The sequence below is a fragment of the Phaenicophaeus curvirostris genome, chromosome 14 (genome assembly GCF_032191515.1).
Source record: "Phaenicophaeus curvirostris isolate KB17595 chromosome 14, BPBGC_Pcur_1.0, whole genome shotgun sequence".
NCBI classification, from domain to species: Eukaryota; Metazoa; Chordata; class Aves; order Cuculiformes; family Cuculidae; genus Phaenicophaeus; species Phaenicophaeus curvirostris.
The window spans coordinates 20,736,919-20,760,000 of NC_091405.1; the positions used below are offsets into that span (position 1 = coordinate 20,736,919).

Here is a 23,082-nt window from a genome sequence, read left to right on the forward strand (position 1 = left end):
TTAACATTGTGGTAACGGAAGACACCCCAATTCAAAAGGAAAAGGAAAAAAAGAGAGAAAGCAAGGGCTGCTTGGCAAAGCATCCAGTGTTTTTCTTGGGTTCTTACTTATACCAAAATACTGAGAAGTTTGCAAGTTATCATGTAAATTTTTATAACGTTTTTCCTCCTTTGCATATGCTAAAGCAGTGAGTATCCCCTTCGGATGCCACTAGCACGGAGTCTATATTGCTGCTACTCTAGGGTAAAAAGCAAGTTCTTTCTAAAATCCTGTATAAGTAGATGCATGCAGCACTGCTGATTTCGATGGGGAGACCACATGTAAGACTAGAATTTGGCCCACAGGGTTTAACATTTAAAAAAATGTATTACTAACAAACATGACTAAGTATATTTCAAGAGCAGCTTCATGATTCTGCACAAGTGTTTTCTGAAATGGGCTAAAAGAAGGTCTAAAACTTACCACACAAGTCAGGTCTCTTGATACATCCACTAGTTGCTGTGCTACTTGCAAGTCCATTAAAGGCTGCTAAGCCATCAGAGCTGTAAGCTCTTAGGACTGACAACATGTTCATCTGCTTCTCCAGGACCTGTGGGCCCTGAACTTGTTCGGGTTTCATCACTCCTTGTGCAGGTTCGTGGGAGGAGAGAAGACTCTGACTGTGCCACTGCTTTTCTGACGCTTGCGGCAGTGGTGATACGAGCCCTTGTGTTGGTTGCGAGGTGACTGCACTTTGTATATTGTCGCCTCCTTCGCTGCTTTCTTTATTTAGGGCAGACAACGGCTTATTCACAACATCTGGTTCTGTGTCAATGTCCTCATCTTCAATGTTTTCTTCCTTGGAAGACTCCATATCCTCAGATGAAGCTATGTCAGAAAGATCATCGGTAGCACTTTTATTTACAGAGTCAGAGAGCAGAATAGTTGGGTCATCTTCGGATTGTGTTTTTACTTCAGATTCATTACTGGTGCAAGAATTTTGCGTCCCCGTGCCAATAACACCAGGATAAACACCAAACTGCTTATAGAAGTCTGCGGTAAAGTTACAAAAAGTGGATTCCATGTGGCTGGGCCAGGCAGCGCTTTTCTGCTCTCCCAAGCCCTCTTTATTTGGCCCTTGGGTCATTTTTTCGGCAGCTGAGTCCAGCTGGCTCAGCACGTTTGAAACAACTGCCTCCTTGCTGGACTGCACAGAAGAGGGGAGCAAGCTCGCTTTATTAACTGAGGCTGAAGCTTCTCTAGATTGGTCTTTGCTGTTCCCTATGATGTTTTCTTTACGTTTAGCCTTGCCCAAGTGATTGGCCTGGAGGTGCAGAGCCATTAGTTCCATAGATGAAGTCGTAAAAGAACAAAATAAGCAGCCGTGCCAAGCAATATTGTCTTGCACAGTAACTGATGAACCTGGGAGGGAGGCTGCATCGGGCCTTACAGACAAGTCAAGAGGTTCGTATTGTGACTTTTCTGTCTTTCGCTGTGAGGACTTGCTATTTATCTTTTCCTCACCAGCATCTGAGCCCAGAGCTTTTAGTGAAAGTGGATCTGAGAGTGCTTTATCCTTCATTTCTTTTTCTTTCTTCAAAGAACTTAGGACAAAGCTGTCCATGAAAGCTTGCAAAGATCCTTGGAAATTCACACCATTCCCAACTATGTTCTGGTAAGCACGGCCAAGTTCAGAGAAGTGTGTTCCTTTGGAAGATATGTCTGAACCCTTCATGTTTTCTGAAGATACTTCAGACGACATGCCGGCTACTTGTCCATCTGCAGACGACAGCATTCCTGACGTCCACTGCTGCGAGACCATGCCACTTCGGAAATCAATACCAGGAAGCCCCTTGAAGGCTCCTCTCAATATATCTGGTCTAATAAACACAGAACTTTTAGTCGATGTCTCATCTTTGTGTTCTTGACTTGCAGTCTGCCCAGAGAGTGGTCCTGCTCCGTTCTGTCGCTCCCGATGGTGCCTTTCCAAGTGGTACTTGAGGGATGCAGACTGGGTACCAGCATAATCGCAGTGCGGGCACTTGTAAGGCTTCTCACCTATGGGTGTGGATAAAGAGAAAAACAGAGAGAGTTAGCTGTACTTCGGTGTACGCATGAGGGAAGGAAAAGAAGATCAACGTTAGCTGCTCAAAAACAAGAAGATCTTGGAGCTAATAATTCATTTTTTAAAAAGCCAATGCCTTTAATTGAAGACTGATTCATAAACTGACTATTTCTAAAATGGGTTTCCAATATGTGGGGCTATTCAGGAATGACATGGTATCTACACACAATTAGCCATCTTTTTCTTAATCTAACATGTAGAAAACTGTTGTAGAATTAAAAGCTATGATTATGAAAATGAAGCATAACAATTTCAACCACAGTAATCATTAAAAGTACAAGTTTAAAAAAAAACAGAGACAAAGAATGTAACAAATGGCTGCTTGCAATATTTTGTGTATACAATTGCCCTAAAATTTGTTTAAATTATACACATGGAAACCATTTTTAAACCTAAAAATTTTATGGCACTGTTACGCAAGACTGAAATGAATGATTTAAGTCTTGCTCTGCAGTAAATCATGGATATAATTAGCAAATGGCATACTGCACAAGTAATTTATCATTATTTGGAGGGCACCATTCCAGAAGGATTCAAAGATCTGCAGACCTACTGCATTGTTTCTAAATAAAGAACTATAAATACAGATTCTATAAAATATTAATATCATTACATTACATTATGATTGCAGCATGTAAGAACATATAGATAAAATAAAAAGTAGTCAATAAAATAAAGAAGAAATCGAATAAGAAAAAAGTACAAAATATATTTGGTTTCTGTATTTGAGATTAGCATTATCTACTGGGGTTTGCAGTCCTTTAAATTTGTACTAATGGCATTTCTAATGCTCAAGTAGTAAAATGTGTAATTCACCTACCGGAAGCACTTCTCTAGGATTAGCTTGAACAGAGTTTTAAAACATATAAGATTATTTTCATGAATTAAATATATATATTTGAATCCCACACTAAACTTTTATTGTTCCTCCTATACTTTAAAATAGGTAAAAGATATTAGACATGTAATGAATATCCACATACAATCACAAAGACACATCCAAAAGGAACATATATCTAAGCTAACATACACCTAAAATTCTGCAGAGCACTTGTTGGCCACGCAGAGCTGCTAAAGGAAGAAGTATGGAAATCCTCACCAATAGCGACAGGAATCTGGAAGACCTGCAAGCTGTTAATACTGGCAATTATTTCCACAAGGAGCTCAAAAAGAAGCAGAAACTGGTTTCTTTACTTAGCTTTTTTTTTTTTTTCCAAAATGATCCCAAAGACAAAGGCAAGCCTCATCCAAGTGGTATAATGGAAACGTTTGCTTTGAGAACTTCCTCACCGTAAAAATGCCCTATAACACTGAGTACTTCACCAAACCAGCTGGAAAGTTACCCATCTTCAAATAACCTCAAAATCTGTTTAAAAGAAAACTGAAAGTCTTTCAAACTTTCGTTGCTGAAGCTACAGACTCAATCGGAAGGCTGGGAAACACTCGGGAAGCTTCTCCTCTCACTGATGGCAGGAATTTCCTAATGAGATACAGCAGAACGCTCAAATGACCACAGAGCACTGCGCGAGCTGGTCGCCAACCATGAACGGGAGCTGGATACGTGCTGAGATTCAGACAGGGCTGAAGGAAATCACAAGCAGTGGAAATTCTAAATTCATAATGTAATCCTAAAGCTAAACGGTGAGACACGAGAGTTTTGCATCAACCATGTTGATTGATCTTTTTAGAGGGGAAAAGTGTAGCACCTCAAACAAGAGGTGTTCAGCAGAGGAAGAGGTAGTTGCTCAAAGGGATCTCTCTCTTCTCTTTTAGATCCAAATATCGGCAGATACCACAGATGCAGAATCTACGCAGGCTACAACCTGTCCTGCTCACACAGATCAGGTCACCAATCTGGTCACACGGGTCACAGGAATTATCTGTTGTGGGCTACAGGTAGAGACCACAGCCAGGTTATGAATACATTTACAGATTTTAAGGCCAAAAGGTACTACTATGATCATCTAAGCCTGATCCGCTGTACAACACAGGCCAAAGACCCTCACATGATCATTCCTGCACCAAACTGTAATTACAATTTGCAATAAAACTTAGTTGGTTTAGTTTAAACATCTCCTGTTTCAACCACAGCAAAACAAACATGTCCCTGCGTAAGCTGGGACGTGGGTTTGCCTGGTTAAGTATTTTCACTACTTAAAAATGCGCACCTCATTTCTAGCTCAGCTTTGTCCAGACTCTGCTTCCTACCACTGAGCATCACTACCTTTCCCTGTTAAACAGATTTTTTTACTAAAACAACCTATTCTTAAGGTAGGTAATTGCAGACAGCACCCAGCCACCTCTTCACCTTTTCCTACTGTGAAGCTGAACACCCTTCCCTATTTTTCAACATCCTTTTAAGTTAGGGGTACCCACTAAAGCTTTGATGAAATCTCAACTTGATATTGATCTTACACAGCCCAAGACTGCACCTCTATCCACAGCTACAGCAACTAACAGCTCAGGTTCCGTCCCCTCTCTGCGACAAGCCTAGCGCAGTTCATCAACACCGCTAGGGGTTGTTCCTCTACATTAGGCTGATTTAAAATTCACACTCTCGAAAGGAACCTACTTGGCCAAGTGACTCCTCAGTGCCTCCCCATGATTTTTACCATCTGACCTTTTTTGTGCCTTTGGTAAATTTTATCAACAGCGATTTTATACACTCTTCCAAATAATGATGAAATAAAATAGATGGAGCTGAAAGCACAGCTGTGGAGCTGCCGGTTTCTGTGCTTCTCCATCTCTGCTTACCCGTATTTTGGGTGGGGAGGACTGGCATGTAGAACTAGTTACTTTCACACACCTTGAGAGAAAGTGAGAAACTTGATAAAACTTACTTTCATGAAATAAAATTGAATTAACCATGCTACCAATTCTCAATTAGTTATCAAGCTCTTTCTCTAATTTCACCCCAAATTCATGTCAGTGGAGGGCATTTATGATTTCAAGCTCTTAGTATTCTTTCCTTTTTGGAAATACTAGAATAGCCAGAGTTTTTTTACTACTATGAGTGCTCTGGCACTTGCTCCGTGTTCCAAGACTTGTTTTTTTAAATGAACTTTAATGATTTGGAGAGCTCTCCAACCAGGGTTTTTAAGACTTTATCTGTAAGTTACCCAGTTTTATTCTTTCTAAAAAATATTAAAATGTAGTGGACTACAGCACAACAGCCTCATTACTTAATGGCAGAACTGTGCCATCAGAAAACACTTAGAAAAGCCATCACGCTCCTTTCTGAGAGCAGAGCAGAAAAGTACAGAGTCTTCTATACCACGATGGGTAATTTTTTATCCATTCTCGTCCAGTGTTAGCAGGGTACCAGCTGTTAAACCTGCAAGATCTATACAATTTTACCCTGTTCTCCACAACACTTAATAGCCACCTACATAGCTTTACTATCCCTTTTGGTTTCCCTTATCAAACCTCTTTACTTCCTAAATATCTAGTCATCTTTAGTGCTGTGGGCTTCATGATTCATTTTTCATACTTAAAATGCAGCTTCTTAAAAGCCCGTACTGCACCCAACATCCCTGAGTGCCCCTCCGCGTTTTTAAACACCGTTTCAGGCGGGTTTCCGCGCGTATGGCACCGGGACAAGAACCCCGCGCCAGCACCCAGGCGCCCGGCTGCGGGTTCTGACAGGAGCCCAGGGACCGAGCGAGTCCCAGCTGGGTCCGATCCGTTTCTAAACAAGCTATCGTTGTCTATCATGTAAAGCAAATGAACTGCAACATCTTCTAATTCCAGAGAATGCTCCTTAATGGGAATATTGAAAACATTTTGCAGCATTTTTTACTTTACCATTGAAGCAGTTATTGATAACCTATTTTATCCATTGTGCAGCAGATATTTTAGAAATGAATTGCTGTGTGGTTTAATTAGTTCATTATTATGCCTATTCTTACATGGTAATTTCTTTTATCATTCTAATCATTCACTTCACACTTTTTAAACCAAATGGAATATCAAAGGTTCTGTGGGATTATTTTTGGATCCTGCACATGTTTCACCACACAATTAATCTGTTTGTCAGAAATACTAGTTAACTTCTTCCCTTTACTACTTCCCTTTACTAGAGATTTTTCTCTATTCTAGAAGACGAAGCTACCCCTACCCTGTAAAGGACAGACTTCAGATGGGTTTGACTCAGGTTATTAAGATTTTTCAGTTGTGCACCAGGCATTACAATATAATACTTTAATTTTTATAAAGTTTTATAATTGAATATTTTCCTTTATTTATATCTCATCTGCAGTATTTATTTAGTCCTTTTACATGTCTTTACTTAGTTAAAGCGCAGAGAGATAAATAGGGTTGTTCCTTTGCAGGGAAGATTCAGTACATTAATATAAACTGCACACTAATTCCCCCAAAGCATATATATATGTTGTAAACCTGAAGACTTTTTACACAGCTGCTTATTGCTAAACAGTGCCTTGTCCAGAAGGGGACAATCTGTGTCTCTAATTGCTGTCACTGAAGCTGAGATTCATTATGTGACTTTCCCATTAAAATGTGAGCATTAATTTGTATAATGAAATATCACCCACTGCAGTGTTCATTAGCCATGCCCTACTGTATACCGCACATTGTTAGCTACCTAGAAACTGTAGTTAATTTCACTAATGGATATTTCCCTACTTAGTGTTTGGTAGGAAATTTATACTGTAACATTACCTCTTAAACTTTTAAGGAAATTTAAATTCAATCAATTATTTTCAACAAAAGTTTGGGATGTCATTAAGACGGGAGAAAAGGCATCGCTGCACAATGTTAAGGATGGGAAATCTGGAGGAATCCAGAGAAATGAAAAGTCCTTTTAGTTCATCTTAGAAATGTAAGAATAAAGGATGTTCAATACCAAAATTGTCTCCTCTTGGAGCACACATACCCATTTTCCTTAATTATTCATATTGCTCATCCCACTACAAGCGCCTTCGGAGAATGGCAACAGGCAATCTTTTTTTAGGAAGAAAATGTGAATTGAATTCATTTAAAGCAGCACCATTTTTACTGTATTTCATCAGCTCATCTAAGCGAGGCTTCAAACTGGCCCAGCGTGCTCTCAAGGGGAAATGCAGCAACACAAACGTATACAACAGCTCCAACAGACCTAAGACGTGCGCCACACGTATCGTTACGTACTCCCAGTCAACCGACATTGCCCTGCCTGCCAACCTTTTTCTTCCCTTCCCTCTCCTTCTTAGGCTTCCCCTGCTTAGCACACCCCAAGCCTCCACCAGGGCTCTACTTTGCCCACGCACATTATCTTTCTCCATTACTCAAGGCATTTAACTGTGCCAGTCATGCTGGAACACTCCTGAGCACCCCACACAAACCCAAACCACTCTGCACCAGCATTCCGGATGTGAACGGAAGGTGCAAAGAGGTGCTAGAGCTAACCTGAAACCAGATCCTACAGAATGTGTTTCCTGTCAAGGACAGAACATGAGAAAAGTTGATTTTTCACACTTAACTGTTTCTGTGCAGTCCAAAGGCCCAGGCATATGAAGTAAAAACCAGGGGGAACCGAGAGTGCTCTAGCACATAAAGGAGATGCTCGGCTCCTTCAATGAAGAAACTCGTAAGTTGCTGCCTGCATAGGGGGAAAGAGGAAACTCTAGAGGCATCTGCTTATGGCACATTATGGGTCTGAGATACTTGGATCATCTACTTTGTACAAACTCTGAGCATCTCTAAGCCTCCTGTATCATCAGCTCCTCAGCTTTACTATATATTCTTTTATAACCAGGAAGCTCAATCGCCATGTGGCCCATCCTCCCCAGTGTCCACTATGCCCCACCAGTGCATACCCCTGCTTTGCCCTTATTCTGCATCTCCTCACACAGTGAGGCTGTGCGAATGGAATGGCAGCTCTGAAGCAGCAGGAGCATACAGCCCATCCCTCTTCACCGGTCAACACAGAGAGGTCATCTAGGAGGGCTACAAGAGCTCTGCCTGTCTGCTCTAACCCCAGGCTCTGCAGCATTCTGACCTGAGAGTCCTTCCTTTCTCCTCTCAGGTTGTACTGAGGAACCATCTCGTCCTTCAGCTGTTTTTACAGCAAGAAACTGATTTCTCATAATTATGCCCTTTTCTTCTTATCACATGGGAACAATCAGAAATCGTATCTTACTATCTTCCCCTTAAAGCTCTTCCTGGCTGAATATCATTGAATGAGATAACAAGAAAAATCCTTTACAATTGTTTGTTAGGACTCAACTGAGCGTGCTAAATAAAACCTTATTTTCTTCCTCAGAAGCCTATTATGTGATGGCAAACTACATGGAAACTGAGACGCAGCGTGGAGAAGGTCGCAACCATGAAACAGCCAAGGGAAAAAAGAAGCAACCCAAGCCACTAGCTGATTCTTCTAAAACAGAGCACAGCTTCTTCCTCATGTGAAGGATTAAACGGTTTCTCTAGCTTTTATGGGCCAAGTGCGACGGAAGCACCTCCTGGCTGGATCTGACTTTGGGTCTGGTCTTGGCACGAGCACCAAACCAACCAACTCGTGAGCCTCCAAACACACAGATGTTCGAAGAAACCTGACTTCTGCTGAGCTGCTCGAGCTCATCTCTGACAAACAGGTGCTGTGAGAACAAGAACAGTAATTGAGTTAATGTAGTGGAGAAACACGGTAAAGTGTTTTTTCTCAGTCACTTCTATGATCCAGGCATATAATAAAGACAGAGTGTGACACGACAGGCGGGAAACTGTCCCTGATCAAGTACAAGCTTACCAGTATTTGTTTAATAACTGGTATCTATTAAATAATTTCCATTTGCTGTGAAGCAACTTAATTTTTCACTTAATAACTCTACTAATTTGCCAATTTACATTTTTATAATATTTATCAGCATTATTTCCAATATGTAAAACATTGCCCCATTTGTCATTATTTACAAATACTTTGTTCTCAACCGAATGGAAATGGATCTTTATCTATTTTAAAATTATAATGACTTTTAAATACATTGCAAATGTTGTTTCAAGAGTCTGCGTGATGTTTTCTTTTTTTGTTATTTTATACAGGGTTTATTTTTTCTTGGTTTAATTTTGTTTAGTCAGTTTTAATATGCAAGTTTTATGGAATATTTCCATTGCAATTAATTTACTTTCCATTAGTTCTAAGCTACAAATACCAAATGCGTAATCACTGCCATCTTTAAAACAAGAACAAAACGACTCCCATATAATGAAGCAAAAGGGAGAGAGCAGATCCTCAGGTTATTTTAAAGAATTTTTCTTTTCATCTCCACTAATAAAAAGTTCAAACTGTTTAAGCCTCACAGTCATAAGATTATTTTCCAATAAAATCACTACCTTTTATTTACTTTTCCTACACTAACACACAAATAGGAATTTCATGGTGTTTCTTCTTCTTTTTACCTTTACAAAGTCCAACACGTGGAAAGAATATTCCTGCCCTAAATGGTCTGTAATCCAATCAGACAGAAATACTCCAGTTCCACAACCCAAAGAGAGAAGAAAAAGGCAATGAACAAACTTTCTTATCTCAATAATGGTACTTTTTTCTTTAAATAATTTTCAACCTTCCTTTTCAATTTTCCAAAGTCAGCCTCACATTTGCCACCCCATCATTACACACGGCATTTGCAGAAGAACATAGGAGAAACACAACTGCTGATTTTGGGAGGGGAGGAAAACACTCTTTATCCAGTACTTCGGTGAAATGAAAATTAACTGTGGAGTTTCTCCAAGCAAGAGCTACAACCAGAAAGTATTTCTTCATGCAGGTTATTTTACCTATCAATTAGAAAAGTGGCATCAAAGTTCTGAAATTCATCTAAAATGGCTTAAAATTAAAATGACTCCACAACTGCAGTGTCGACTGCTTGTTTACAAAGAGAAGCATCTAAAATCTCCAGTTCTGCACATTCTCCCTAAGCCTGCAAGATCCCTCAGGCTGAGAAGAAAACATTACCATATTGGCCATATACAGAATTTCCAGTGATGTCAACAGGACCTGAGGATATCAGCATAGAATCACAGAATGGTTTGGGGTGGAAGGGACCTCAAAGTCCATCCAGTTCCACCCCCTGCCCTGGGCAGGGACACCTCCCACTGGATCAAGGGCTTCAAACCCCATCCAACCTGGCCTTGAACCCCTCCAGGGATGGGGCAGCCACCACTGGTCTGGGCAGCCTGGACCAGGGCCTCCCTGCCCTCACAGCAAAACATTTCTCCTAAGATCCAATCTAAATCTCCCCTTTCAGCGCTGTATATCAGATTTTAATTATGTATAGTGTAAGTAACATACCGTGTCTCTACTGGAACCTTACCATGCATGTATGCACTTCTAAGCAAACAAGGTATTCTAACTTTCAGGGACTGGTTATAGTTTACCAGTATCGAGAGCAGCCCACCAATAACTATACAGCAAAATAAAGTGAGAATCCAGACCAGCAGTAAGTCTCTGTAGGGCAGAAACACTGTGATTGTTATTAAAATAAAACACAGTAAGTTTTACTACTTAAGTGCTAAGTTGGGTCAGTTCTATTAAAAAAAATGCAGATCCATGAAACTGACTTATTCATACGAACAGTGAGAGGTTAAAATTGAGCAAGCTAAATGGGACAAAAATAGTAACTCTGTGAAGAACAGAGAATCCCCCAGCAGATGCTCAGGAAGGCCTTTGAAGCGGTTGGTGTAACCAAGTCTGAAACCAACAGGCTTACGCCGATTGAAGGGCAAGGGTAATTGAAGGAAACAGTGATGAGGCAGGGAGGGAGACAGAAATAACCTCAGCTGGGAAAAGACAATTCTATTAAAGTGGTCTTTATCCAACAACACATTCCTTGTGCTTTTATTTAAGACTGTCATATATCTTCCTCCAAAGACTTTCTCCAGCTAATGAGTCCAAATCTACGCTGGGAATTCCGGCTCCTAGGCACGTCTTGCATTAACCCCCGACACGCACGGCACGCCAACAGCGCTCTGCTACCTTCTTCCTCTCACCTGTGTGTATTCTCAAGTGGACCTTTAAGTGGTGTGACGTCCTGAACGTTTTTCCACAATACGGGCAGTCTTTCATGGCAGAACCCAGGCTCCTGTCTCTCAGCAAAGCTGGCTGCTGGACTCCTACCGCTCTCCCGGCTTCTTCTCCGATGTCTGCAACACAGAAACGTTCTCACATCACTTCAGCACATGTCAGAAATTGTTCTCACCGAAACTGCTAACACAACACAAAGTTAAACATGTCAATACTACACCTGTCTATTCCGTTCTTTCAATCTGACAGAATGCTGACAATTAATATATTTTCTTGTTATTGTCTTAAATTATTTCATCTTTCTCATCATCATTTTAAGCAGCATATGGTACCTTTAGATTGAACTGAATTATACAAGAAAAGAAACAGCTGTGTCAGCAGCTGGTTTGATTTCTTCCTTTACTTAGTTCCTATTAATTTCTCCCCCAAAAGTTTTAGATTGTTGTTTTGTTGAATCTATTAAATTTATAAGTATTGTGAAAGTCTGTATTCTTTTACAGAGAAAAACTTCACATCGGTCTACTAAAACCTCCCAAAACACTGGAATTGTAGCAATGGGGGCAACCAATAGCAACGGCGATGTCTATACACAAAGCTCATCAACTTCCTTCCGCAGCACATCAGTGCTGGAGCTACAGCAGGACCCCATGGGTGACCCAACGTCATGGGAAAGGCAATGAAAGGACTGCTCAGGTGAGGGTGAATCCCAGTGCAAAGCTGAGCTCTCTGGGTTCGATTTTGGGGGAGACCACACCGTTAAGATCTGCAGGCGGAGTCTTGGTTACTCGAGCCACAAACTAATGACTAGAAATGTTTTGTCTTTACCCACTCGATACGTACCTAAAGCTGTCAGGAAACATAGTGCCATTTACACAGCATTACCTTTTAAGTGGAAGCGATGGGACATAAGAAAGACTTAAACCATTTGGCTCTAATAAATACTACTCACACAGCAGCAGAGACCCGAACACCACACTTCTGGAAAAGGTAGCACTAACGGGCACTTCATTTTTGGTTATAAAAAGGTCCCTCTAAACTATTTTGTTCAAATATGAAAGAAGGGAATGATGGAGTGATAAAATACAGAGAGAGATACAAATGCTTATCACAGTCACATATGCCATCAAGCTATTGCTGGTTTTCAAAAGGCAAAAGGTGATAGTTTTCACATTCTATTTCACGTTTTCTGGTTGTTCTTAAACTGTGGAGTCTAAGCACAATATTTAAGTTAGAAAGCTGGTAACTGTCATTCTGAATTACTCACAAGTACATGAAGTAACAGACTGCAGGAGTTTATTTTGTCTTAGGAGTCCAGGAAAACATATATGGGTGCTAGTCTACAATTCCAATCTCCCTGAAGAGGTCAGATTTCCCCCTCTTCTCCTCCTCAGAAGCTGTATATAATCATGTCTCAAGCTGCTTTGGGAAAAAATGAATTCCTGAGCACAAAAAGATTCTTCTGAAGTGCGAAACACATAGTGCATGATGATAAACTGCAGGATTTTATTTTGGGTTTCAATAAATACTCTATAAGCATTATAGATAAATATATAGATAAAGCTAACAAGCCACTCAGGAGAAATGTGCGGAATAGGTCTCCTAGTTATGTTTTGCTATCTGTCACTCTAAATGATGTCCTGTTATCCATTTGCCTTTTATCTTTCTATCTAGAATATGTGTGGCCCAATAAAAAAGAATAAATTTGTAAGATAAACAGCTCGCTTTGCAGATTTAAGAGTCTAATTTTCACTTTACACAAAATTGAGTTTTTTCAAGGCAGCGAGACGATGGAGTTTACTCCAGCACTAATCCCTCTGAAAAAGCAAACTGCAAACAACAATGAAGCAAAGGAAGATGTGGGTGGTCTGAAGCGTTTTCTTTTAGATGTAAGTAGACATACAGTAGATCGCTCCAAAGGCTTTACTCCAGCAGGGCCTTACCTTGAAGAATTTCCCTTCCCACAGTGAAAGCATTCCTAAGATTTTAAAGCCCGGCTGAGGGGGCTTTTTTTTGAATCCCTCTGCCTACAAAGCCCACTGAAGCGCTGGAGGCCATCGCTACCTGAATGAGCAGCTTTACATCGAAGTTCTTTCACTGCAAACAATGAAGAGATATGTTCAAGGCTGCCGACTGTCCCCATCAAACGCTACCCCTGCTTCTTACTGGGGCCCCGTTTTGGCAAATGGTACCTATTTGGCAAGGCACTTAAGTTCCAAACGTGCTTAACTTTAAAATGCATTTAAGTCTCACTGACTGCGACCAAGGGGTTTTTATACTGTGTCTCTTAAAGCAATCCATGGCAAGTGAAGGGGGAAAAGTGACAGAGAAAAGGGAGATCAGCAAGGAAAAAGCTAAGCAGAGAACTGGTGATTACAGACTATGGCAACAGCAGTGTGTGGGGAATGAAAAATCTCCAGCTTCACCCATAATCGTGCATTCTACCCCTCTGACATCCCCTTTCTCCCGGTGTTGAGACCCTTCCAAAGCTGAAACTCTTAGTTCTGTTCAGTCGTGCAGAACTGCAGGAATGTTTTCCAGACCCACAGAATGAGGATTAGCCCCAGAAAACTAATTTAATTTATGATTTGCTTGGGAACTGAGCTATGTTTTTGGGGCTGCTCAATTCCGAGGATAAAAGATCAGGAAGGAAAGAGAGCAGTTACTTATCTTACAGCCATTGTGGCTCACTGACTTATGTGGTCTACATGATGTGCACTCGATGCACGTCAGATTAGACTGCTTTTTACTGTCTACTTCCATTACAGGCAGGTCTGCATCCTAAATGTCTTCCTGCCCATCCCTGCCTTTCCTGATTTGAGTGCAGGAAATAACAGCACAGAGTATAAAGTATTGTATAGATGTACATGCCAGATGCAAGGCTGCCAAGCCTCATCTCTGAACTTACTTTTACTGAGCCTTCCTTCCAGCCTCTGTTTGCAGGACAAGTCACAGGCAGAAGTGCAAAAAGCAACGTTCCATTCTGTGCATGAGACTGGTCTTTGCATCAATATAAGGAGAAGGCAAAGGCTGCGAGACCTCCAGCTGCTGCATCTGCTGTACCTGCTGGGCTGGCAGATACCGCTCCCCAGCACAGGACACAGCAGGATGCAGGCACGGAGCAGCTCCCCAGGTGGTGTGACAGGGTCATCTCTCGCGTACTGTGCCTCAGCTACACTTAACAACTGACTGCCTGCTTTGTCCCATGAGACGAATACTTGAAAAGAAAGTTTGCTTCAGCGTCCGGATCAGAAGGTGACAATTAGCTGTGTAACCAAAGAGCCAATTTGGCCAAAATGTGAGCAAATCTGTTTGCCACACAGACTGAAATCACAAAGAAGCAATCCACGAGATCATTATTTGAAGGACCAGCCCCTCTTCAGGCAGATGCCCACTTCTCAGGAGAAGAGGGACAACAAGCTCGCGCTCCTTGCCTAGCAGGAAAGCAGGGAGATGACTGGTGTAGAGCTGCAGGCTGCTCGCCCATCCCTGTGGTACCCAGAGAGATTTCCACAGAGCCAAATAATTCCAATAAACAGTGTTGAGCCAGGAGCACTTTTACAGGTTACAAGAAAGTGAGAACCACACCAGTGAACCCTTTTTCACAGCAGGTATCTTAACTCGGTATCAGAAATGAGCCACTGCCGCGGCTGGCAGTGCCCTCAGCAAATGGACAGGGATGCTGAGGAGGCACAACGGTGGGTACTTCTAGGCAAGAGAAGGCAAACTTAGTTGGACAGTAAATTGGTGTACTCAAAGCAGAAGCTATGAAGCCAGTCATACAAAGAGCAAAAGCAAAAAGAATGACTTGAGATTTCCATACATGTCCTGACTGACAGGTGTACCCGTCTGGGAGGAGTCTACAAGCACGATTAGGAATGGACAGTTTGCTTCCGTCAACAGCAACACGGGTGCAGTTGGTTAGGAAGCAGCACTGACTTCCACCACACTAGCAGCCACATTGCCAAGGGAGCCATCTACACACGTGTCCCGTGAGTTCTGTGGGAGCATTTGTTTGCTGCACGCATGTGAAAGCGCGGGGTCGCAAAGAGGTACTTTCATGTTCAAAGGAGCTAAATTGCAGTCCTCGTGCATACTAAATTATCAGTGAAGTCAGTTGGAATTTGTCAACACAAGGATTGCCAAATTAGCCAAAAACAGGCAATCACATGGAAAAGGTAATCAACTTACAAAATAGGTAATCACGCTTACGAGCATGTGTTTGCTCTTGCACATTTTTCAGACATTATTAAAGAACCCTTTGAAAATGTGGCCAGAAGCCTTTGAAGCTGCACAGAATCCCACATTTTCATGTATTTCTGAAATCCAAAATGTGTCTAGTTCTTCAGACCTGCCTGTAAAAGCTGACGAAGCACGGTGTGACGTGAAGTGGTAGTGCCTACAGCTAGTTTTTGGTGATTTACAAACCACCCACATCAGGCCATCTTGGGGCACGAAAAATTAAATCCTGACTCTATTGCCCAAAAGGGAGTTAGAAGATATTCAGTACGGCACTCACGAGTGAGCCTGGACTTGGCCACCTCACTCCCTGGGACGCAGGGTTGGGTACACAAGATTTCTGGAAAGAGATGCTTTACCTTTGTTGCCTGTTCCTTAGAGATGGCTTTAATAATACTGAAAATAGCAGAAAATAGGAATATAACTACAGATATAATTAACTATATTTTTCCAACTACCTGAAGTAGCTTCTATGTAAACGAGACCAGAATCCAGCCCAGTGCTCACAATTTGAAATTAGAATCCTGTTAGCAGACGTCACTACGCTTTATTTGCTAGTGAAGTGCATGGCTTAAAATGAAAGAAACTAGTATTACTAAATATTACAGCGATATTTTAGGCCTCCGGAAAGAGTTACTAATGTCTTAGGTTAGGAACAACTTGCTGTCTCTATTGTTTCATCAAGGATTTAGGTTTTATAATGACCAAATATGGGAATCTTAAACTGTTAGGCATTAATATGGATTGGCAGAGAACTTGTTTAAACAGAGAGCTATTTTAGAAGAGAATTTAAAAGGAGGCCTACCAGTGAGAAAGCAGCATTCACATTGTTTGTATTATCAGAAATAAAGATTACATTGAAGGTTCCACCGGTAAACCACAAGACACCACTTCGGACATCAGAGTCCCCGCTCGGGCCGCTGAGCCATGCAGGGAAAGAAAAGGCTCAACTCCCCTGGCTCTGCTACCCATCAGGGTATTTGCAGGTTTAGATTTAACACGCATTCTAAATTAAACTGGAGTGAGATGCCCATAACCACCTATATCAGGTGAGACCCACAGTGTCCAAGGGGGGCAAACGGCAGTCACAGCCGATACCTCAGCTAAGGGGGAGCACGAAAGGAGCCCCTTCCCCAGTGACGCGAGGCAGCACGCGCACCCTCAGCCCACAGCCGAGCACACAACGCGCTCGAGGACTGGGCCTTCCCATGCCCTGGGGGTGCAAATCACCCTGCCCCCCGGCACTGGCCGTACCCAACGCTGTCACCGTGGCGCGCGCTCTGCAAACAGGCGCGGGGCTGTGTACACGGCACAGACATCAATAGACACTTACCCAGAAATTACACTTTTGTTTATCACAAAACGTTTCTTATCCTCGTTTTTCATTTTAATCAAATTCCCTACAGAGTTATTGTTTTGGAGTTCTTAGCAGTCTTACTTTTCAAATTGTTCTGCATCTTTCAAACCTTTTAAGATAATCGAAGTTCAAACACAGTTTCGGAGTACATCATTTGAGCTGCCTGATTTGTTTGAAGAATCGTGTGACCAAAAGACACAGAAAATCAGATGCAGTACTTAAAAACTCGGTTTGGTTCCTTGCCACTAACTTGTGGAGCTCAGTTTGGACTGAAAATTAAGCACATTGAAGCAAATTATTTTTTTTTATGTTTTTTGCATAAGACCTCTTTAAGTGTAGCTTTTCTTAAAAGAAAGAAGACATCTTAAGCACCTTAAAGTATCTTTAATTTAACAGCTGGCAAAAGGAAACTCCCAGATGAACATTGGCCTGGGTTTTTCCCTTTAACCAGCTGAGTGATCCAAGCTTTTAATAAAGCTGTTCCAATTATTGTAAAAGTCATCTAGTACCTTATAGCCACAAATATTGACAGTTTATTGCACAACGCATTCATGACATTTGAAGGTCACATCATACATAATACATATTCTTTTATAAAAGTGTCTGGAACAAAGAGATACATGATCAGCAATTACATCTCACCATCGCAGAGTACGAGTTTGTACTTGTTTAAAATGAAATACTGTATGAAATGTAAATTGTTAATAAAACCCAATATAGTTCATTTTCAGTATTTATTGTTTTATTAATTAGTGACACTGAGTTCAGTTGTACAAAACCAGCGGAATGCAGTCCATGCCCCAAGAAGATTCTAGTTAAACATCACTATCCTGCCAACCATCACACAAGAAGAAAGCAAGCTTCGAACTTCAATCTCGCTACTTTATACCCCTCGAGCCCTACCGAACTCAATGAAACTTCAACGCTTAGATCAGAATTGGGACCTTAGCATACTATTGAAATACTAGTTTTAATAGAATGGAATCAAAACACAAACAAAAGGAGTGCTGATTCTTTTTTTTTTAACATATGCACATGCTGGCATGGCAAACTTCTTCACCCTCCTCCAATGCTCCTGACTTTTAAGGCCATTCTAAAATCACATGCACAAAGGGTGTAATGACAAGGTGCAAGTTGTAACACATGCAGTCAGACCTGAGCACAGACCTTCAACAAAGCCAGCAAGCATCAGGAATACACACAGTATGGTCATGAGAGTGCTTGTCTTTGGTTAAATTGTCTTCACTTGCACAGCATCACCACTAAGTCCTGGAGCCTCCAGTTACCGAATGAGAACTGTGCCTGAGGCCAATGCTCACAGATCACTGCTTTGTTCCCTCTAACACCAGTTTTGCTGGTTTGTTTCAAAATCCTGCAATTTTCTAAGCCATTCACATGCAAGGCTCTTGCACCAAACAGCTCCTCGCCGGCTCTTCAGTTCTGCTACATCAAACCCATGGCTTTGAAATCCAGCTTCCCTATTCTGACCGTACAGATCAAGGCACTTCAGATCCCAAACCACTGAGTTTGCCAGACGAGGTTCTCGAAATTCCACTAGACCCTTCGACAGAAGTGGATGCTTTACAAGAGGGCATACTTCATCGTTCATCAGAACGATGGATCTATTGCTATCTTGAATGTTATCAGTTACTCTCTATGATGAGCTTCTGCTTGTTCTCGCTTTCTACTGGAGTGCACGTCTGAGCTGTCAGAACACCTTACTGCACTTCTCTGCACAGAGCACATATCTTCAAAAGCAGAGGCTTACTCTTTGGATCAGTTACGCTGAGCTTTAATATGCACTCATGGATCTTTCCTTGGTATTTTGACAATGCTCTTTGTCATCCATTCTCAAAATTTACTCTGGTGTTCATTTATACTTCTGATAGAAGTGTTAACTCCCAAACTTTCCATATGACAAACTTTTCATGGTTCTCTTCTCCTTTTCTTAAAACAAGCTTAAAATATTCTGAATTTTCAACACACTGTGATTTTCAACTGGTCTGTGATTGTCACGTAACTCTGTCTCACCAGATTTCTTACCCAAACCCTTGGCTCACCAGTGTTGGCATCAATCCAGTCACCTAAATTTGAAAAGGGCACTTGGTTACCGATCAGAGAGGACAAGGCCTTTCCACACTTCATACAGCTTGTTTACTGCTTTTGGAGAACATTCCAGTGGGGAATCTTAGCAGCAAGTCCATCCAACTGGACCACCTTTTGGATCTGTCTGCATTATTTGTAGGCAGGTGTTCAGGTACCAGATGGCCTCAGAGCCCATACTACTCAGGTTATAGCAGCTTCTCCAGGCTGTCTGCATCATATTCCCATTTCTGAGATTTGCAGAGGGGCTACATGGAGCTTGATAAACACTTTTACCTTGCATTGCTCTCCTGATGCCAAGGCTAGATCAGATATCCAATTTGGGAGAGTTGCCTTACAGTCCCTCTTTAATTAAGTACTCCTGATCTCCCACTCCTGGGATGGATTGCTACTGCTGATTAAGCTCCAGAAGTAAGGATCTGTGGAGGCAATTTCATGAGGGAGAAAATGAAGTTGCTAGCTAATCAACTAAAATAACCATTAACTGGACTTCTGTGAATGAACAGATTGCCTTCTTCCTGCTTCCAGACTTAGGCTGTTTCCTCTACATGTTAGCATCTCTACATACCTATCAACCAAACCAATAACATGAACTTCATTTATGACCTCTCTCTTGTTCCTAAACTACGTGTGCGACAAAGAGAAACATTTAGTACAGCACACAAGAAGAAAATCCAAGATAGTGCAAGTAAACTGTTGGAATGATGGTGGACCTGAGTGGAAGAGAGTGGTAGCAAACCTATATTCTCTAGGCTTTTCCCATGTGCCCAACAATGCAGTCTTGTGAGGTTTTAGAAGGCACAATTTATCGCCCAACTCCACACAGTTTTCAAAATTCATTAATAGCTTTTAAAATCTTTTGAGCAGTTGTATGGAAACATTTAATAACTGCACTGGCCAAGTCTCACCCTGGGCTGCTGGGCTTAAACAAATTGACAAACCAAACAAATAATTTTTCCAAGTCAAAACCACAGACTTGCCTAAATTATAAGGAGCTCTCAGGGTACCAGGTGTCACTGGAGAAGTTTTTACATCCTATTGATTAAGAAAACTCCTTTTCATTATTATTGCCTTATCACGGGGTGGCAAAACCAGCACAGAAGTGCTGGTAGCAGGATGTCAGATTTTAGAAAGATTCATTCTAATACAGAAAAATGTAAATCACTTCAAATGTCACAGGAACACCTTTCTGTAGATGTCAGTACGAAAGAAACCAACTGAACCAGTAACAGACAAACAACTGTCCAGGGAGCTAAATTACTAATTTCCCCCTCAGTAAAATGAGGAAGAATTAAAGGCTCTTATTCCATTACAGGTTACTGATTGCAGAGGTGCTTCCAGTTTAAAGCCATTCCCCCTCATCCTATCACTCCAGGCCGTTGTAAGAAGTCCCTCCCCAGCTTTCCCAGAGCCCTTTTCCGTACTAGAGGCTGCTCTAAGGCCTCCCTGCAGCCTTCTTTTCTCCAGGCTGAACAACCCCAACTCTCTCAGTCTGTCCTCACAGCAGAGGTGCTCCAGCCCTTAGATCATCTCTGTGCCCTCCTCTGGACCCATTCCAACAGTTCCATGTCCTTCTTACATCGGGGACTCCAGAGCTAGACACAGGACTCCAGATGAGGTCTAACATGAGCAGAGCAGAGGGGGAGAAACCCCTCCCTCACCCTGCTGGCCACGAAATGATGTATCTCAAGAAATACATTACCAGGTCAACCTGCATCATGCTTATAAAACAGTCGTAAAGTACACTAATACCAAAACATGCTGCTTGTGGGCTATGAAAGTGAAATGCTGCACATGGAGCTGATACATCCGTAACCCAGTTTCCCTTTTCTACTATGAAAATATAAAATTTTTCATCTGAGTAAAAGTACTATTTTGAACGCTGTCCTCTGATCTAGCTGAGCTCGTGGCACTCACTGGTTTCAGCATAGGCTTCAGTATGCTGGAATGATCCTGAAACTAATTTTGCATGTGTTGGAGTTGGCCCGTGGCCATGCACGTCAGTATGCTGGAACAGAGTTATCTAAATCCTGAGCCTTATTTTACATGTGCTGGTGTTGGACTGTGGCCCTGCAATCTTCTAGGTCTCCATCTGTAGCTATCAAAGCCTGGGTGCGCCCAGCCACTTGCTACTGCTTGCTGCTTTCCCTCCACAGGCAAACTACAGACTTGCAACCACCCTCCCGCACATCGGGGTGACCGTGAGCTCTGCAGAGTCCCAGAAGGTCTCATCAACCTTCTCCTAAAGCCTCTTCACTGCCACGGTTGGCCTCTTGCAGCCCATCACACTTCTATATCACCATAATCATAGAGAGTTACCAAGTCCCACATCAGTGACAAGAAATATCAACCTCTTAGATGTTCCCTCAGACTGAGTTAATTCCTCTTTTGAGACCAGGTAAACCAATCCACTAGTTTTTAAGCGAGCTATGGAGACCACAGCTTCCAGGTTGACAGAACACCCTCTGACTTTCCCAGCCTGACGACGCTTTCCCTGCGACCATCAGCCAAAGTGATTTGAAGACCATCGGAAGCTAGCAGTTGTTTTTTTCTGGGGAAGGGCACAAGAACAGAGAAGATCAGGCATTTCGAGGCCACATTCCTCCAAAAGTGCAACAAACGCTGTCTGTGTGCACATCCGGAACACGGACACAGAGGCAGCACTGGGGACAGAGCAAAGCAAAGGTGACTGTACAAAGCACTTCCCATCATCCCGAGGAGAACTTGTGACCTGCAGGAACACACAGGCTGACGGCAACACGGCACAAAGGTTTTGCAAGCTGCCTTCCACTTGTGTACAGCTCCTCCACATTATTAATGCACTAGCAAATACGTATTTTAACCCATGAGGAGCATCTATAAAACTGGGAGATAATAGAGACTAAATTATTTGCAAGTACATGTCTCTAGCTGAAATTAATAATATTTTCACTTCAGGAAGCCTACCAAACTGAGGACACAACCTCAAACTAAGGTCAAAATGAGACACTTGAATGAAGATCGGGCACTCCTCTGTGACTGGACAGACACAAATTAGCTGCTCGGAGACAGAGGAAAACTTATTTTAGAAGGAGAAGGGTTGTTCCATCTCTTAACTCATTAGCAATGCACTTTCTTCAAACTCCAACAGTAAAAGACATTCAAAGCCCAGGTAGTCTGCATGCACGGAAGCACCTTTTGTTTAATAAATAATTCAACCACGTATTCCTTTTTAATTTAAAAACGGTCTGACTGAACAGTCAACAGAGTGAACTAAAGTTGGCAAAATACAGTGTTGAAAAATTAAAAAGTGTGTTCAAGGCCATATTCATTTGCCTCAGTTCTCGTACGCTGGAGAGACAGGCGGTGCCGAAGTTGGAACTTTTTTATTCTTTTAAATAACATACATACAATCACACAATGCTTACTTGATTTTAGAAGCTGCCTTGCCATTGAGCTATTCTGCCTCTCTTTCTGTCACCAGCACAACAGCCACTGTTCCTCTACCTCATGAGTATCATGAGAAATTCAGCCAAAACGTTCCCCTGAGCTCCTCTGCCCCACCTGGAGGGTCAAGGCTTAACTATTGACCACCCTGGAGAGCAGAAATACTGCAAAACATCATGGAAATATTCAGATCAATGCCTGAATGATGGCCCCATATATCAATAACTGCACGGCAAGGTACAGGAAAGACATCTAACTGCAAGGATCTGCAGGTACAGATGGAATGACATCCATCCCAGAACTGTATTTGTGACACATTGCTGCAAACACATTCAAATACTTGGAATCAGTTGAGTGGGTTTGGTGCTTGTCTGTGACATCAGTCACATCTGGAAGAGACAGGAGTTTCATGAGTACATCTGAAATAATCCCACAGCACATGGAGGAAGATCGGCTTTTCACCAAATTTTCGCTAATGTGAACTGTAGCAAAATTACCTGCAGTGCACAGGACAGAAATAATAACGAGACCACACTTTGCAGAGTAGAAAACTTTCAAGATTGCACTCTGTTGTGACAAAAGGGCACAGGGATTATACATTAGAAACAAACCTCTGACAATACCTGAATAAACACATCAGGATAACTGTAGTGACTGTTCAGGCCCAAATTCCTCGCCTGCAAGCCTTCAGAGTCAAACTCCGGCTGACTCCTAGCTGACACTGAGACACAATGAAGTACCACCTCAATGAACACACTGATTTAAACCCCTCGAATACAGGCTACTGCATTTGTGGAGACACACGCTCCCATGCCTTTTCAGGATGGTGCTAGTGGG

General features: G+C 42.0%; 1 protein-coding gene across 3 annotated transcripts in view; it reads right to left on the reverse strand.

Moving 5' to 3' along the window:
- The window catches only part of ZNF536 (zinc finger protein 536), a 273,010-nt gene that overhangs the window by 112,951 nt on the left and 136,977 nt on the right, over positions 1-23,082 (reverse strand). For all 3 annotated transcript variants that reach the window (XM_069868170.1, XM_069868169.1, XM_069868172.1), the window contains 2 exons: positions 11,090-11,242; positions 463-2,037 (listed from right to left, as the gene is read on the reverse strand). In XM_069868170.1, coding sequence (XP_069724271.1) covers positions 463-2,037; positions 11,090-11,242 — 1,728 coding nt within the window. The remainder of the gene's footprint in view (positions 1-462; positions 2,038-11,089; positions 11,243-23,082) is intronic.